Source organism: Oryx dammah, unplaced genomic scaffold (genome assembly GCF_014754425.2).
Source record: "Oryx dammah isolate SB20612 unplaced genomic scaffold, SCBI_Odam_1.1 HiC_scaffold_2, whole genome shotgun sequence".
Lineage (NCBI taxonomy): Eukaryota > Metazoa > Chordata > Mammalia > Artiodactyla > Bovidae > Oryx > Oryx dammah.
In genome coordinates, this window is record NW_024070186.1 from 61,810,614 (window position 1) to 61,829,818 (window position 19,205).

Consider the following 19,205-nt stretch of genomic DNA (forward strand, 5'->3'; position numbering starts at 1 on the left):
GTTTGCAAATAGGCAGATTTCTTAATCTGAATGTGATCCATAATATCTTTTAAGTTTTAATTAAAACTTTTATTTTATATAATTTTTAATTTATCCAGAAATTCTTATTTTATCTAATAGGGTAAACAACAACAAATTCTCTCTCCTTTCTTCAGTTGCGCATGTGTATATCAAGATTATGTAATAAAATTGCCAGCATCCTTTGTTATACTTTGTTATACTTTACAATGGTTAGTTCACACAACATGCTCCATTGTGGTGGTGTAGAGGCAGCATAGCCTAATAGGAAGAGGATTATGTTGATTATCAGTAAGCTTGAATTCTAGTCTGGTTCTACCATGAATTGACTGTTTCAACTTTGGTCAATCACAGAGAATCCATGCCAAAATTTTCTCGGTAACAAAAGTAGGGCAAGTTGGGGTGTGTTCAGGTAGTAATATCTTATTAGCTGCATAAATATTTAAAGCTGTTTAAAGCAATACATAAAAGAGCTGGTTTTTACATTCAGTCATAAAGTGTACATCTGCTTAGCTACCGCACTGTTTAGATGAACTCTATGGCAACCCTTTTGAATCAGAACTTTTGGATTTTGAGTCAGTTAACTTTAGCCCAAACATATTGAACTTTTCACACCATCTACAAACAAAAAGATTTGTGTAGCTTGTGAAGCAGAGATGATAATAGTTTAACCATTGTTTCAAATGGTGGATTTAACAACAAAAAACAACAGAAAATGCTGCACCATGTAGGGAGTCATGTAAATGTTTTCCATGAGACATTGTTAACATGTCTTTCTTGTTTTCTCTGTCTTTTAATGTTCACTGCCATTGTTTTACTGAAGGTTTACTTTATTAATTTTCTGCTCATCCATGAGCTGATGACATCTTTTTTAAAAAGATTTAAATGTTGCAGTCTGCCCTTTATTTACTATCCTGTCTCTTATTTCCCTTAGTTTCTTTTAAACCCCTCTTACAAAAGGTAAACTTTAGAGTTTACTTGCACATGAATTCTTCTTACATGTCTTTTGAACACCTTCAACTTCTGGGCAGATAAAAGGAGTAATTAATGGAATCCCCCAAAGAAATAGGAGCATGGGTTGGTTACCTCCTGGGGGCCTTGGACCCAGACTTCCTCCTGACATACCAAGGATCCCACCTTCGTGACGTATTTGACACATAGGTGACACCACACGTACACAGCCTAAGGCACCACCAACTATTATTTGGCCTAGCACTCGACTGGCCAGAGAGATGGAAAATTCTCCCTCTCTTTGGTCATAATCTCCTTTAGAATTTTAAAAAATTCTTTACTAAGAAAAGTATATACAGTCCAAATTGTAGTCACTTTGATCTGGCTATGTAGACCATTCCTTCTCTTTCCTTATACTGTACAGCCTTTCATTTTTCAAATTAGAGAAGACTCTCAACCCTTGCTTAGTTTCCTCTGCCCTGGATTGTTTTCAGAGGCAGCTTTATGACACTGTAGACAGAGCTTCGAATATGGAGTTAAAGGCTCAGTCACTTACTGTAGGTGTGTGATTAGGCAAGCCATGTAAACTTCAGTGACCATGTTTTCTCATTCATAAAGTGAGGATAATGATATCAGCCTCAGAAAGATAGTGTGAGAGCAAATGCTATATATGTGCAAATCTGTTATAAACCTGTAACATGTGTAGATGTTGTTTTTGTTTGTTTTATTGTTCCAAAGTTGTTCTAAAAATAAAAAGGACCTTTGTGATGCAAGTTCTTTGAACCTATGTATAGTTTGACCATACCACTCACTATTTTATTGAGATAAAGATGTATTATAATTGTTGCTGAAAAAAGGAACAAAATCTCTTTTTATGATGCGATATTAACATTCTCAGAATCTTGGTTCCAAAAAATATAAGTTTTTATCAGCACGGTGGCCTCAAATATAATTTTAAATTTAATAGTCACCTATAAGGCCTCAAAGGCTGTGTGGAAACATTTCTTCACTTTTCCACAACAGAAGCTCCAAAAAGAATGCCATTACTATATAGCTGCAAAATGAGCCGTTATATTTGTTGCCATTTTTATTTATTTGTACATTACCAATTTAGAGAGTGTTGCCTTGGAGGAAGTGTGGCGAGCTGATGATGAAAACAAGGATGCTTCTTTTAGCAACACCGAGCCGACTGTATTCCTCTTCCAGTTCTTAGTAGTAAACATTTTGACAAGGGCCGGCAGAAATCTCCGTCCAGATAACTCTTCCATAGAGTGACGAGTTTCTTTCTCGAGTACTGACGTCTCACCTGGGGCTCCTTTCTTTGTTGCTTCTGATTTTGCTACTCTGATCCCGTCCCCTTCACATTGATTGCTTATTATCTCTATGAGTTCTTTTCCAGCTTTTTCACTCGTTTTTCACTCCTGTTAGTGAATATTGTCTGAGTTCATCAGCCAGATACACAACCATTTTTTAAAGTGGCTGTCATGGCTCAGTGGAGCAATGGATAGCACATTGGACTTCTAGAGTAGCAGTCTCTCGGTCATGGAGCTCTGTCATTGAGCTGTCTGGGGCTTGGCATTGGTCTCCAGGCAAGAGTCGCTCTTGACTTCTAGTTGCCGTCACCTCACTGTTATTGGGAATAATTTATTAAGAGACCAGTGGCATCTTTGAGACTGTGCTATAGATCATGTGTCTGTGGCTGTTTAGACTGGCACTTGCCATGCCCTCCACGCCAAATTCCATGTTGAAAATTGTATCCTGAGACATTCCAGGCTTTAAAGATTTTTTCCCTCAGTTTTTGCTTTTTATTTTTGTGTCATTACTCCACATATTCAACCACCTTTTTTTTCTCCTAGTGATTGAGGAAAGTAATTTCTGAACAATTCCTCTATTATGTTGATTTAAAAAATCTAGGTGCTGAGTCCTGAGTTATTTTTATTACAGTCATCAGTTTAAGTCCTGAGTTATTTTTATTAAAGTCATCACTTTAATTACCCAGTTCTTACACAAATTGCTTCTTTTGGTTTAAAAGGAGTCAATTTGTTATTGGCAAAGTGTATTTATTCAGTGCTTCCATAAAAGGCATTGTGTTATGCATTGTACAACATCACCAATGCAAAATTTCCCGTGTGTATGTTGAGGAAGAAAAAGTAATAAGAAAAATCTAGTACATATATACACATAAATAAGTCACATTCTATTTTATAATACTTATGCATAAGTATGTAACTTTTATAATCAAAAACATTTATATAATCATTTATTTACACATATACAAAGAAAAGTATATTCCTCTTTTAGTTGGTAGTTTTATAATTAATACTGACATTGAAGCAGTCATTTTACTGTGGGAGTCAAGAATTTATATTTTTATAAATGATAGGATAATCAAAAATTTGAGTGATGAATTGATAGCAATTTCATGACAAAATGTGAAGCTGTTTTCCAGTCACTGGCATAAACAATTTGGCAAAGAAGTTGCCCAGAGATGATATCATGTAATAACATTTCCCAGAAAAATTATGTGATGAAACGTTTCCAAAAATATGGGCTTAACTAGCTCAGAGTAGGGTTATGAAATAGGTGTTATTGACTAGAAATTGTGGCTCCTAGTATGTTACAGATGTGCTGGAGGAAGTTGGAGGCAAATTTCTGAAATTCTTGGAGCACCTGTTTCATAAGCACTTAGTTAGTATTTAAACCGAAGCAAATGTAAAAATCCAGCACAAGATTAATTAGAAAAGTGTCCTCCTTTCTGCTAGTATAAATGCTTAAAGAACTGAATTGTTTGCTGATATATTTAACCTAGGACTTTGGTCCACCTCTACAGATCCTCCTATCACATGGTGATTAGTAGACAAAACACACCATCATGTGAGAAACATTACTGCAGCATTCTTGAAAATGTAATGCCATTTCCATAGACTTTGCTGTGAAAGTTGCTGGTAAAAATGGAGCTGGTAATTATTGCAATCAGTTGCTATCTGTTCACTAAACCATTTGAATTGACAGACGTAATCATAAGGCACTTAGATAACCATGTCAAGTCTTAGATCTTGTGTGCAGCACATTTATAAAATGCCACATAAAATGAGTCTTGTTTCCTTTGCAGACAGATTTTTATCAGTGCAGACCATTGACTCCTCATTTAGACAAACCGTGGTATTCTCTGAATTTAAGACAATGGGAATAACTCCTGGTGGCCCACACAACTGTGCATCAACTCCCTCAGGTTTTCACTTGTGCCATCAGGCCCCTTCGTTCTGCTGTCGTCCTCCCAGGCTGGCTGTCAGGAGCCTCCTTTATTCGTGTTTCACTAGCCTGAGTATGGATTTGTGACACCAAGAATCTCATTAAAAATAGAGTGTGAACTTAGGACTGAGTCCAGGTCTTCCCATATAACTAACTGTGGTCTGCCAGTTCTTGGCAGGCCCGTCCCCTCCCTCCTTTTCCCAGCTCTGTTACCCACGTGGAGTTCTGGTGCTGAATGTGTTTGTGGATTTTCAGGACTCGGTCTCCCTGAGTATAGTCTGAAATCATAAGCAAATGCCTACTGACCACAGTGTGAGATATCTTCTGGTAATGAAAGTGGGTAAAAAGCAGCTAAAAAGCCACCTCAGGGCCAGGTGGACAGTAGGGAGTGATAGGGACTGTGAACTGCACAGCGCCTGCCCCATCTATAGAGGAGCTGCTCTCAGTTTCATTTAATTTCTATCACTTTGGACTTTGGTCCAGTGGTTAAGAATCTGCCTGCCATTGCAGGGGACATGGGTTTGATCCTTGGTCTGGGAAGATCCCACATGCTGCAGGGCAACTAAACCCATGGGCCACAGCTACTGAGCCTGGGTTCTAGGGGCCTCGAATTGCAACTGTGCAGTCTACATACCACAGCCACTGAAACCCATGCACCCTAGAGCCTGTGTTAAAAGAAGCCCCCCAATGAGGAGCCCGTGTACCACAACGAGAAAGTAGCTCCCGCTTGCTGCAGCTAGAGAAAGCCCATGCACAGCAACCAAGACCCAGCACAGCCATAAATCAATCAATCAAAATAATTTAGTGTCTGCAGCTCAGTGTTGCTACAACTTATACTTTTCGAGAGAAGCCAGAGATTCATTTTTTAAAATGAGATCTCCATTTTTTCCAACATGGGCTTAATTTTTGACTTTTTGTTTCTGAAGATTTCAGTAGTCAAAAGTGGACAATAATTTAATGAACTCTCATAAGCCCACCACCCAACTTTTTATTTCCTTGGTGCCTTCACCAGCCCGCTCCCCAAACAGTTATTTTGAAGTAAAGTCCAGACATACTATTTCACCTGTGAACCACATTACCATCATCACACACCCCATGCCCATCCAACATAAACAAAAATTGTAAATTCCTTAATGTCTTTGAAGTCCAGAGACTGTTCCCATTTCCTCAACTGTCCTAAAAATAAAGGTTTTGTTTCTTCAGTTTGTTGTAATTGGAATTCAGACATGGTCTGCATATTATGTTTGGCTGATAGCTGTTAAATTTCTCTTAAGCTATAGATTTTCCCTCCATCCTTTTTTCTCTTCTTGCAATTATTTGTTGAAATAATAAATAAAATTCTGTCTGTAGAATTTTCCACATTGTGAATTAGGCTGATTGCATCCCTGTAGTGTTGCTTAATGGTGTTCTCTCCACATTTCCTATAAAGCAGTGCTTAAACAGATACAGGTTCCATTTTTCTGGCAGAGATTTTGTAGATAGTGGCATGATCTCTCCTTAGGAGTGCGTGATGTCTGCTCATCTCTTTTCTGGTGGTCATTGCCAATGTCCTTTAATTCATAGGTAGAGGTAATATTTTAATACTGTCTTTCTTCCCTCCCCCGACACATATTTTGGGCCAAATAAAACCCATGAGTGATCAGCGGGAGAATTCAACTGATCTATTAAAGTTCAAGCTGGAACCCTGCCCATGTCTGGAACATTCTGTGATTCATTTTAAGCAACTTACTCCCAACAAGCCTGTCCTGATGCACGGAAATGATCCTGCCAAATCTGCCATTCCATTTTCTATTATCATTTGCCTACTTACAGTGAATGCAAAAAGGGGCATTTCCTTCACCAGGTTGGGTGAGCCTAACGATAAAGCATCTTTTGTTTGGATCACGTGTCATGGTATGCTCCCGTAAGGCAAACAAGTCAAATAGCCAGCAAATATATGTTTTACCTTTTAGAATGGAAGGGAGGCATGTCTGTTAGTACTTTTGACTTGTATGGCCTTTGTAAAATTTTTGTGGTGGACTTTGAGTAGAAAGGATTTTAAAAATCTTATACCTAGGTAGGTCCTATTTTCCATAATGTTATCTTTAGCTGTTGTTTATTCACTGAGCAGAGTGAGGGGAAGTGGATTGTGGGTGTTCAGAAAAACATAATTGCAGGATGAGTCAGGACATTGGGGAATACAGGATAGCAGTTAGATCTCCATGACTGAGTACAGTTGATCCAGCTTTCCAGCTGTGGAGCTTTGGGAAGTTTACTTCACTTCTCCAGTCTGAGTGTTCTTCTGTCTTTAATGGCACCTCATAAAGAATTGTTAAGAACTAAGGGCTTGATGTATTTACCAATTCTGAATAGCTTAATTCATGCATCTTTTTTGGCAGCAAAGGTTTCTTTGTTGTCTTTTTGAAAGAGTTATATTTTCAAGCTTTTTAAAAAAAATCCCCAATATTTTTTTTAAAGGAAAAGTAGAAAGGAAGATGATAAAAATCAGCATAATCCTATTTTACGCTATTTGCAAGGAGTGTTGTTTTATAATAGTGTGTTACATGCTTTTTCTTCACAGCTTCTCTGAGAAATCAGGTCCATATGTTGAGTGTTGAGCCAGGCATTTTAATGTTCAGAGTACACATTTTTAATCTTGGCTCCAGGTGTAAGAGTTAGATGTTCACATGGATAAACTGTACCTGAACAATGTTGTTACTGAATTAAAGAAAGATGCACTTGGCAGTAGCAAGCCTGTTTCTGTGTGAAATGTCCATATTTCTATTTAAATATCTGCAATATGATAAACAGTTCAAAGATGGTATCTACCTGGACGCTCCCCACCATTTCTTGTCTCCTTCCACCCAAACCTTAACTGCACTTCTAGCCTTATTCCAGACAAAGTCAACCAGAGAGGGGCTTGATGGATTTTAGAATATATATTTGGAGACCATTTCGGGGAATAAGGATATGTCCTTATTTAGCATATTCTTTTCCAGTCAGTAGACTCTGCTTATCTTAAATGAGGCTGGGTGGTTCTCACAACTAGTGGGAGGAGAGAATGCATTGAGGCACGTGGCCTGCTGGAATTATTTTCTCCTGAAAATGGTGACCATAGTTAGGTCAGAACAAGACTAGCAAATAAGAATAAGGGTCACAGTGTGTATTACATAAATTCTGTTCAAAGCTGAGATTAACACCCTAGTCTTGTGTGATAGGCCTCTGCCACTGACTGTGTGTGTGTTTCCATTTTCAGGGTATACGCTATGTACAATTCCGTAAAGGGTTCCTGCTCTGAGCCGGTTAGCTTCACCACCCACAGCTGTGCGCCTGAGTGTCCCTTCCCACCTAAGCTGGCACATAGGAGCAAAAGTTCACTAACTTTGCAGTGGAAGGTGGGTAATGCAACATGTTGAGAATATTCTGAAGTCTGTGGCTGTTTGAAACATTTATTTAGCAATATTCCACTTTGGTGTTGGCATTTTCTGCATTTTGACTGTGAAACAAATTATTGTAATATCAAAAGTTACCATCTCTGTAAAAATTGGGCCAAAGAATGAGAGAGAGAACTGTGAAATCAAGGTTTAGCTTTCTTTGTAAGAAAAGGGCATCTCTTAGAGTCATGAGCAGTTCTTTATAAGTGGTAAAAATACTTAAGATACCTAAATGTCATCACTTTCTAATAGTTTAATTCATTTCAACAGACATTTGAAGGCTTGAATAAAAAGTTTTGTGAAGAAAGATTTACAGCTAACGTAAATTTACGGTCTCCTGGCTTCTTTGGGTGGTGACTCTGAAATGTCTAATACTTAAACTGTCCAGGATGTTTAGTGTTCTAAACTACATTAAGGTTTCATTAAATTTTTGCCAGTTAGGCCTTAGATCAGTTAGGATTACTAATTATTTTCTAACATCCGAATTATGTAGTAGTTTTCATGACATACAACTTTTGGGCTACCAACAACTCTTGAGAAAGAGAGCCCCTTAAAGTGTATTGTTAACTTACTAGTCATAGTTGTGTATTTGTAAGAAAATAGACTGGTATCAATCTCTATAGCGATTATTTCTATGTACTTACTTATACTTTAAAATATAGTTCAAAATGTAAAATTAATAAAAGCCAAGGTAATAAAGACTTATAGTACTGGGAAGGAACACTAATGTGCAAATAGGATGACTAGGGAGATGCGTTACTGGTGAAGAAATACATTGTCCTTTTGTTCTTAGATCAGAGGATCCAGTTTATCCAGGGAGCTGTTAAAAACAGTTGAGCGTAGTCATTAGCAACAGAGCATGGACTTCCATAGACCCCCCTGGTACATTGAGCATGTTATTTGGACAAAGGCAAAGTTGTAGAATCTGAACTATTTTATTTTCCTTCCTGGCTTCCAGGGATAGTCCAGGTCAGTGATTCCCCACCTTTTCAGTTTTAACACCCAACTGGTCATCACTGTTTAAGTTTTTGAAGCATACACATCCCCTTTAAAATGTGTTCATTATTTACACATATACATATGTAAACACATCTTAAGGAAAGAATCAAAAGCCATTTTGTTAAGATTCCCAGAGGGACTGTGGGGTCTTAAAAACCTTAAGTTGGGAATCACTGATACATACATTCTGCTTAAAACTTGGATGTAATTCAGGTCTCAGGCAGACCAGCAACTTCAAGAAAAAGGTTTTTTACTAGGAGGAAAATGTTTCCCATTTTCTTTCTCCCTTTATTTAGTTGTAAATCAGAAGCATATTTTTGTTCCATTCAGTTATGTGCAAAGTTGAAAGTTCTGGATTCAGTTCAGTTTTCATGTCCTTAGGACAGGTTTGCTGTTCTCCAGGGACTCCAGCTGGGAGCTCCAGCTGAGGGTGCAAGGACAGGTGGACTGTGCTGTGGCTGCCCACCTGTCCTTGAAGCCACCAGGACACTGAGAGAGCTCGGGGTCCTCTAATGTCACTTTGTTAGCACCAGGACATAGGGCTGCACAAATACTGAGTCTGTGTCCCCACCCTCAAGGAATCGGAGACTCAGTGGTGAGGCAGAGCATATGAGCATCATATATGTAGAATATATGAGCATCCTAAATGTAGTCCTTACCTGAGAAATGTGTTCTCAGCTAAAGCTTTGATTTTGTACATTATTTTCACTTTAAATACATCCCTATGTTTTCTCCCAAATTGAGCCCACAAAAACCTGAAATTACAGTTTAGTAGAATATACAACACTCACTCGTAATTGGAGTGAGTGAGTGGGAGTAAAAAATTTGGAACTCCCAGATTTTAGGACTCAGAAGAAAGAAGGAAAAGAAGGAAGGAGAGGCAAGGGATAAGAGTTTGTTAATTAACTCATGTTTACTGAGCCCTGGATGTTTTATTATTAAAAACAATGAAGCAACAGCTATTGTTTTTTGGGTGCTTCCTATATAAGACCAGGACAGTTTAGTAAGGGATTTACATATATTCTCCCAATCCCTCAAAACACCCATGCATTCTTGGAAAAAGAAACTAAGCGCTGATACTGAGCAACTTATGTTAGACCACCAGTGACAGACAGCCACGCTGGGCTTCCTTGTGGTTCTGGTGACTCGGCTGCCTTTTGCTGGGGGCAGCTCACCATGGTCTGTAGAGCCCTGGCTCTTGTTCTGGGAAAATCCAGGTGCGGGTGTATCTGTGCTTGGAGATGTGGTCTTACTAGTGCTGTAAGGGACCCCACTGTAGCCCCCCTGCAGGCAGGTCTGACCTTACAAAGCTGTCTTTTTTCCAGAGTCTTTCACTCCTCTTCCCATTGTCCAAAGCCTGTTTTCTCAGTGAGGGAGATCTCAGTATTGTGCTTTTAGGATGAAAGCAAATGATGAAACTTCTTTTGGCTAATGTGCTAAAGGCTAATTGCCCCTAGTAGTCTCTCCAGGAGATCCCAGGTTTTCTCATTGTTTTAAAAAAAAGGCCAATCTTAATGCCACAGAAGGCTTTCTAATCTTAACCTCTTTAAAACAAACAAAAACCATATGGGGAAAGTTACAAAAATATAGACTCTGAACTCTTAAACATAGGTGGGTCAGCTTTACCCTATCAGACTCCCACGTGTCGTGCCTGTTTCTCTGCATTTTTCTCCCTGTACCCTTGAACTTTTAAGGTCCTCTTAAAAGTTTTATCCGCAAAGGAGCTAGGGTACCGAGTGGGTGTAAAGATCGGGGTGGTGGGCAAGGCAGGCTTGGCTGTTTGTGGGGTATGATTTATTAATAGTGAGGGCTCTCCCTACTGGTTGACTTGTGTTAAAATTGGTTTGTGGAATTGTTTGACCAAGGAAATGGAGGTGATAGACAGGGCTGTTGCCCTGTGGGGAGAGCCTAGGACTAGCAGAGACAGTGGATTTGAACCAAGGTGGAGAGCTCAGAACTTTGTCTGTGAGCAGTTTTCTCTAATCTCTTTTTTTTTTCCTTTTTTTTTTTTTAGGCACCAATTGACAATGGTTCAAAAATCACCAACTACCTTTTAGAGTGGGATGAGGTAATCATATTTTCATGTTCATCCGTCTAAAACACCTTTCAAAAATGAAACTGCTGAACAAATGCCATTTTATTCTTTTTTGAAGATATGCTAAACACATGGAAAAAATAATGCAAGTAGAGAAAAATTTAAACCAATAGTTATTGACTGTGAAAAATGAAAATGGACTGAAATATAGTGAATTGTGCATTAAAATATATTCACTTGGTTTATTTGCAAGAAATGCCACAGAAAGAAAAGACAGGGTCTAGCTGCTCTGAAGGCCTTACTATCTGGCCAGATATTAATGAGTATTTTAAGGGCTTCTCTGACAGCTCAGGTGGTAAAGAATCTACCTGTAATGCAGGAGACCCCAGTTCGATTCCTGGGTCAGGAAGATCTGCTGGAGAAACGATAGGCTACCCATGTGGCTTTCCTTGTGGCTCAGCTGGTAAAGAATCCACCTGCAATGCGGGAGACCTGGATTCAATCCCTGGGTTGGAAGATCCGCTGGAGAAGGGAAAGGCTACCCACTCCAGTATTCTGGCCTGGAGAATTCCACGGGGTCGCAAAGAGGCGGACATGACTGAGCAACTTTCACTTCACTTTAATGAGTATTTGGAACTGACTTCTTGGTTATCTTGACTGCTCAGGGCCAGCCTGAATCAATGGTTTCCATCAGGTAGACCACACTGTGGCCTGAGAAGCCTAGTTTGTGTCTTTGCTTTCAGTGCTGTGTGCTAACTCTGCCCTGTGGAATACTGTCTGGGAGTGGGACGTGGAGGGTGGGCTGCACTGGAGGTCTCACCTACCCACATGTGTTTACCCTACCAGCTGGACCATCCTAGAACAGTGCCACCTTGGGTGTCTGTCTCACCAAAGACCTTGTATAGTATCCGTGGTGAAGTCTTCTTACAGTCTAGGCCGCTCTCTGCTGAATAGTGACCCAGTGCTTTTCTAATCTCACTCACACTGCACAGACTCTCAGGCTGGAAACACTGGAGGCAGAAATCTTCTCTTTCTAAAAAACAACAATACTGTTCCTTTAAATCTTAATTCTGTTCATTCATTTACCCATGGTTTATTCTCTTTCTGTGGTAGAGCAAATGGACTAAGGATTTGACGTACAGGAAATGTGGGATTTGGGGTGCCATCCAAGTTAACTCGTCTTTGTGACTTAAAGGCACTGAAAAATTCAGCACACAAGCTTAGGCAAAACGTCAACTTGCCTAGATCAGAAAAAAATAACCCAATGTTAAATGCAAACGGGTGAAATTCTCATGATGAAATCTTGATGTGGAGAGGGGGCTCTTTATCACTTTTTGCAGAAGCATATTTTCCCATCTGGGTTGCGTCTGAACAGCTAGAGTTCCAAGTTACCAAAGACAATGATCTATTGTTTCTAGGATCCTTGTGAATGGCTCCTATGTACAGATTGGTGAGATCTCAGGCTTAACTGGTATATTTTACAGATTAGATGGATTTCGTTTTAAGGCGGCTTGATTGGAAGGTGAAACCATCCCCTATGGCCCTGGTGGTTGAGGTTTTACATGGAGATAGAGGTTCGGGACAGAGGAGGTTTTTTCCCCCTCACATGCCTTCTCAGAACACAGCACTGCATGTGTGTGTTGGGGGAGGGTGGGGGGTGGAGTGTGCCTGTGTTTTTCCTCTTCTCTTCCTTGGACTATGGCTTCATAAGTTAAGTAAGGTCAGAGGAGTTGAGTGCTTGAATGGGAAACCTCCAAGGAAAACTCAGGTGCTACAGGAAGTGGTAATGGTGACTCAGTGGTTGGCCATCTTCCCTTCGAATTTGAATTGAAAGTGTCCTGGCACGATTCTGGGAGGAACATACTACAGCCTCAGATGAAATGGAGAAGCTCTGTCTAATAACCATTTATAATCAATAGGACCCACTCTTAACTAGTGACTACAAAGTGTGAAGTTGTTTATTTGGAGCCTTCTCCCACCTTTTCCCTCCTTGCTCTCCTTCCACCCTATACTTACTTCCCTCCTAGTTCTTTCCCTTTCCTATTTATATACCCTCCCACCTTTGAATTTCTACCAGTGTCAGCTCTGATGAGCTTTCCTGGAGATTTCAGGCCAATTGACTGTAGGTCATCACAGGAATCCTTTTATGACCTGTGGCTAATAATTCCTCAAGGAAGAAAATCAAATGTGTACACACAGCACACCATCTCACCTGCAGGAAGTGTGAGTGCACAAGGCTCTGACTCTCCCTCTGGAAGCTTCAGCTGGTGGTTTCTGAGCCAAGTGCAGCTGCTACCAGGTCTCCTTCCAGACCGCAGCGGTTGGGGGTGGGGGGATACATTGGGGTAGGAGAACAGAGCAGCCTTAGGCTGGAGTCACTCCCCCCACACCCAGCCCTCTCCAGAGCCAGAGTTCACCTCTCCCAGCCACACACTCGTGGCCTCTGGCACCCAGGGGGCTGTAGAAGCAAGCTTAATGGGCAGGAAGGAGGTAGGGTGTGCAGAGGGGCAGACCCCCACCTGAGGGCAAGCAGGTGTCCTTCAGTCTCGAAGAAGCTTGTGTTCGGGAGTCACACCTGCCACTTGCCTGCTGGAGCACCTGGTCTGAAAATCCCAGCTTGGGTGAGGTGACCCCGTCCATATACATGCCACCATGGATGTCTGGGTGTCCCCATATTTTTATCATATCAGCACTGGCTCAACTTCCCAGAATACTTTATTCTTTGTCTCAATTTTTAATCACCATTTCAATAAAATAATCAGTGTAAAATTATGAAGGTGTTAGCAAACGAAGAGCACAGAGCTTCAAGTACTGCTGCCAGGCTCTAGAAAAAGACCTTCATGAATGAAAGAGCGGTAGCGGAGAGGCCACTGGGGACCACCCCGGGAATGCTGTGCTGAGCTGACCTTGGGGAAAGCCACCTCAATCAATAGCTAGCCACCTGCTGGTCTCTGAAGACAGGTGTGACCCTAATTGGGGAACAGAAAACAGAACCATGAAACATGGGGTGAGGGGGTGAGGTGGGGGGGTGGGGACTGATGTGTCCTCTCTCCTAAACTCATTGTCAGTAATGTCACATCACTGCTCAAAGAATTCACCTGGAGGTTACTCACTAATGGTTCTACAAGAGGGTGTTGCATGCTTACTTTTCTCCATTAATAATTGTGCCTAGACATTCTCTTAATTTTTCCATCAATGCAGGAAGTAACTGTAACTATGAGATAGTAATAAGCAGCTGAAAATGGAACACATAGGTGTCACTGGCTTTTCGGTCATAGCCATTGGTTTCAATTTTCCCCCGAAATAGATCAGTTTTCATAACTTGGAAAGGTGTAGCCTTTCTTGGCCACGTTCCCCTTGTTGGAATGACTCAGATGAGCTGTGCTGTGAGTTCTGCTCTTAGATGTTGTTTTAACTTCTGCTTTACAGAAATGCTCACTGTTGCTATTAGCAGCTAGTTCCTCAGTGCACACGCAGGTCGCCTAAGATCTCGTTGTGCGTACGTGGCGTGGATTCATGTTGATGTGTGCAGTGGTGTGCTGTTCACCCAAGGAGAACTGGATTGCTTCTGCTTTGTCTTAAGCTAGTCAAACAAATAATTTAACCCCCCAGGTCTCAGCTTCTCCATTTGAAAACGTGTCTGTCATCTCACGAGTAGGTTAAGATTGAATGAGATAACTTGGGCAATGACAGATTCTGTGTAATGATTATTTCATGTCACCTAAGCACGTTAACGTTCAGATCTGGGATAGGAAAAGTCAACAATTATAGAAGGATTGTGTGAAAGAAATACGACATTTTTCTGTCAGAAATTTATACAGGAGCCCTGAGGTTAATGGCTCTGGTTTGAACTAAACAAAAACGGATGTCAATGCTATATATAGATGTTAATTTGCCATTAGCTTTGCTTCCAGACATGACATGTTGGGAATATTCGAGAGAACCAGAAAAATAGCTTTGTGGGAATGTGACCAGTGGAGTTCTCAAGAATCTCTCCCTCCCGTGTGACTCAGCTCACCCCAACAGGAATGTCACATCTGGGTTTCCTAGTGACTAATGAGTGAACACAGCTGTCAAACAGTAGACTACAAATGAAATAAGTACTGCAGAAATCAAGGGATACTTTGAAATCAAACAGAAAAGGCCAGCAGCAGGTAGAGCTCAGAAGCCCCTGGGGACAAAGTAGCTAGGCTGGGCTCAGCAGCCCCATTGCAGAAACCCAGAGCAGGCCATAGGCCCCAGCCATGCATCCTGTCATTTAGGGACTGAGCTGGCCTCATAAGGAGGTGCTTGGTTTCTAATTTATTAATCAGATTCCCATTTAACTTGTTGTTGTTCAGTTGCTAAGTTGTGTCCGACTCTTTATGATCCCATGAACTGTAGCAAGCCAGGCTTTGCTGTCCTTCACTATCTCCTGGAGTTTGCTCAAACTCGTCCATTGAGTTGGTGATGCCATCCAGTTATCTCATCTTCTGTCATCCACTTCTCCTCCTTCCCTCATCTTTCCCAGCATCAGGGTCTTTTCCAGTGAGTTGGTTCTTCACATCAGGTGGCCAAAGTATTGGAGCTTCAGCTTCAGTCATCAGCCCTTCCAGTGAATATTCAGGGTTGACTTCTTTTGGATTGAATGGTTTGATCTCCTTGCTGTCCAAGGGACTCTGAAGAGTCTTCTGCAACACCACAGTTCAAAAGCATCAGTTCTTAGGCATCTGTTTAACTTAGGTGTTAATATTAGTAATCTTTCAAAAGGCTTCTTGCCATAAGTGAATTTGCACATGGCGTTTCTGGTTGACAGTAGCCTTTCCAGGAGGTACCATAGCATTGACAAGCAGAGTGACTTACAGAATGGATGAAGAGAGCCTTGCTGCGAGTGCCACTGTCTTTGGGAGCCCTGCTGCCCGTGGCTGCATAGCCTGCATCACCGATGCCTGGCCGAAAATCAGAGGAGGGTGCCACTTGCCCAGGCCCATGAGCTCTTCTGCTCATTCTTGAGAGTGAGAATGAGTAAGTCCTTTATCATTTGTCCATCAGAAAGCATCTTTTACATTAGAGCCAGATTAGTGAGCTGGCAAAGAGACAATGTTTTGCCACATCACAAGTCTTCACTGCCACATCCAAGGGTAGTTTCTGAGAGCCAGCGGAATAGCTTCCTCCACGCAGCTTCTGTGGAAGGAAACAAGGGGCAAGGAAGGATTTAGTAACTCAGAGAGGTCCATAGGTATCAAAGGCAGAGCTGAGTTAAAAGGAGCTCTCTCATCCCCTCAGATGTCTGCACATCAGAAGCAGATTCTCCATGCTTTTACCAGCTGTCGCATGTGTAAAGGAGGGAGTTACATGTTAGGGCAGCAGACTTGGAAGAACTTCCAGCTGAGGCTGTATCTCATTTGTTCTGTTAGTTTCCAACTACAGGATGGCCACCTGGGCCTTGGTTAGGCGGTAAACTGAAGCCAGCCATCCCTAGGTTCATCCCTTGTATAGGCAGCCTATTCTAAAATCACCCACTCGCTTCTCCTTTCCTTTCTCTTTGGGACAGTCTCAACACATTGATCTTATCAGAGCACTCAACATCTGGCGAACCTCCACATTTGGAGGGATATACAGGAACACTGGGGCTTCCCTGATGCCTCCCACGGTAAGGCGTCTGCTTTCAATGTGGGAGACCCGGGTTCAGTTCCTGGGTTGGGAAGGTCCCCTGGAGAAGGAAATGGCAATCCACTCCAGCACTCTTGCCTGGAAAATCCCATGGATGGAGGAGCCTGACAGGCTACAGTCCGTGGGGTGGCAAAGAGTCGGACACGACTGAGCGACTTCACTTTCACAGGAACATTGCATTTATTGGTTTTGAACCAGAGGATCATCCTTGGCTGTTTTAGGAAGCCAAGACCCTCCCACTAATATAAAAAAACTAGTGTGCCAGGGAATAAAATGCCTGCAGTATTCGTTTGGTATCATGCAGCCACAAACTCCCTGCTTTTCTTACCTTTGAAAATTTCCTCTGTGGCAGAGTGGTCAGTGAAGTGAAAGAGGCATCACTGAGGGGAGAGTGAGGTTTGGCATAAAGAACTTTGGAATCCACCCACCTCCCTGTTCTGAACCCCTTCTTATATATGGTTATGCTAAACACTTATGAGCTTTGATTTCTCAAGCCAACATTTATCTTTGATGTTGCCTAGGGTCCGCCAGCACTGGAACAACTTCTAAATATAGATGTACTAGCAGACTAAATCTTTGAGCCTGGCAGTAGTTCAGTTGGCCAGAGCAGCCTTATTTTTTATTTGATTTATCATTGATGTTTCTGACAGATTGAACTATGCTGTTACAGAGAGTACCCAGCCCAGAATCACTCAGCCTATGTCTGGATCCAGCAGGCATGGGCCATGAGCACATGGCGTCTAACAACCAAATGCATGTTACCTGTAAGAGAAGGAGGTTAAGAGATCAAGAAAACATCAGGAGGAGTACAAGTCACATTCAGGTTGCTGTTTCACCATGGATTCTAGCACACTTGTTGGCCATTCTCATATTCTTGTGCCAGGAAGAGGAACAGGAAGGATCATTTCCAACCTATTAATTTGAAGGCAATTGAAAATGTCAGCCAAGTTTATCTTTTTTTTTTTTTTTTCATTTTTATTTTTACTTGGAGGATAATTGCTTTACAATGTTGCTGTGTTGATTTCTTCTGTACAACAGCATGAATCAGCTATAAGTATACATATTCCTGAGCCTCCCTCCCGCCCCATCTCCCATCCCACTCCTCTAGTCATCACAGAGCACCAGGCTCCCCACTTAGCTAGCTGTGTTACACATGGTAATGTATATATGTCAATACTTTAGTACCAGTGTTAGAAACACCAGCTTCCAAGATTGTTAGTACACTCCAGGGGAACTGGAAACGTTAGCCAGAGCAACCACATTCCCCATGGTCTACAGAACCACTCTTGGCAGGAAAATATTATGGCTTGAAATAGTTGGAGTATATGTAAGTTGAATGAATAGAATTGGCTATGGCTGTGTTAAGTTCCTTAGCAGGGAACCCATTTTAAGGATTCCTCTTCCCAAGTACCAAGAGCTGCTTTATAAAGATACTAAGTTAATAAAGAAGGGAAACAGATTTGGAAAAGCTACTTTTATCTGTTTTCAGTTACATAGTTTTTACAAATTAACACCTAAACTTAGACAGATTTTAACAATTAGTTGTATATTATAAATCAAATACTTTTTATATACTTAGATACCACTGTTCGGATAGGCAGACATATCTGTAAATTGATTTCTTCACTGGAGTTTTTTTCCATTATGTGTTGTAAACGGATATGAAACAGGTAGAGATGTGATTGCGTGTGGATGTCCTTTGATAGATTATTTACTTTTCTCACTCTTGAGGCTTTAGGCTATGCCATACCTAAACTGTGTCCCAAAGACTTTTGCATATCTGTATTTAAATATAAAAATATTCCCCAGGGTTTTCTTTAACTCTGGAGATAGCATTATTAAAAATTTTAATTCTCTAAAATGTCACTCTCATTGCCATTGATTAACAGTTTTGGGTGATCTTTATTATCTAGGAATCTTGTTACATTTTTTAGGTTCTACAGAAACAATTTTAAAAATCTATTCAAAGAAGATTTTGAATCTTTGTTGGATGGCTTTGAGGGCCCTTTATGCAGACAGATGTTGAACATTGACTGTATACAAGCATACTCGCTTCTGCTCCCTTACTTCCTGGCTATTTGTATTTATAGTACAGGAAGAATTTATAAGTTTATAGAAAACTTCATATTATAAACATATATGGACATCAAAATAGATAAGTGTAATATTGCATAACAAATTACCTCAAAACTCAGTGCGTTAAACCAGTCACTTTTCTTTTCTCATGGATTCAGGGTTGGGAATTTGGACAAGGCACTGGAGAATTAGTTCGTCTGCATTCCAGTTTCTGGAGCTTCAGCTGGGGAGGGCTTGTTGGCTGGGGTTGGAACCTTCTGGTGGGATCCTCATTCACAAGTCTGGTGGTCACTGCTGGCTTAGGTGGGGCTTTGTCTCAGGCTCTCTCACAGCACAGCAGCTTCAGGGGAATCAGCACTGCAAAAGTGAATGTTCTGGTAAAAAGACAGAAACTTCATCACCTTTTTAGGCCTCTCCTTGGTAGTCACGACAGCTTCATTTCCATTCCATCTGTCATGACAAGAGAGGCACAAGCCCACCCACGTCGAAGAGAAAGGGCCATAGGCTTTGCTCCTCTCTGGTGGGAATCAGGAATGTTTGGACATCTTTAGAATCATCACCACATGATGTAGGTTCTCCTGACTCTGCCAATCGATTGATCTTTTCCCCTTTATCTTTGTGTAGCACATACAGTGTTTTAGGTGTGTGTTCAGTCGCTTCAGTCCTGTCCGACGCTTTGTAAACCCGTGGACTGTAGCCTACCAGGCTCCTCTGTCCATGGGGATTCTCTAGGCAAGATACTGGAGTGGGTTGCCATGCCCTTCTCCAGGGAATCTTCCGGAACCAGGGATCAAATCCGTGTCTCTTGC

At 41.2% G+C, this 19,205-nt stretch overlaps 1 protein-coding gene across 2 annotated transcripts in view; it reads left to right on the top strand.

Annotated features, from left to right (window-relative positions):
* The window catches only part of FNDC3B (fibronectin type III domain containing 3B), a 356,356-nt gene that overhangs the window by 265,045 nt on the left and 72,106 nt on the right, over window positions 1-19,205 (top strand). For both annotated transcript variants that reach the window (XM_040248765.1, XM_040248772.1), the window contains exons 10-11: window positions 7,457-7,595; window positions 10,648-10,701. In XM_040248765.1, coding sequence (XP_040104699.1) covers window positions 7,457-7,595; window positions 10,648-10,701 — 193 coding nt within the window. The remainder of the gene's footprint in view (window positions 1-7,456; window positions 7,596-10,647; window positions 10,702-19,205) is intronic.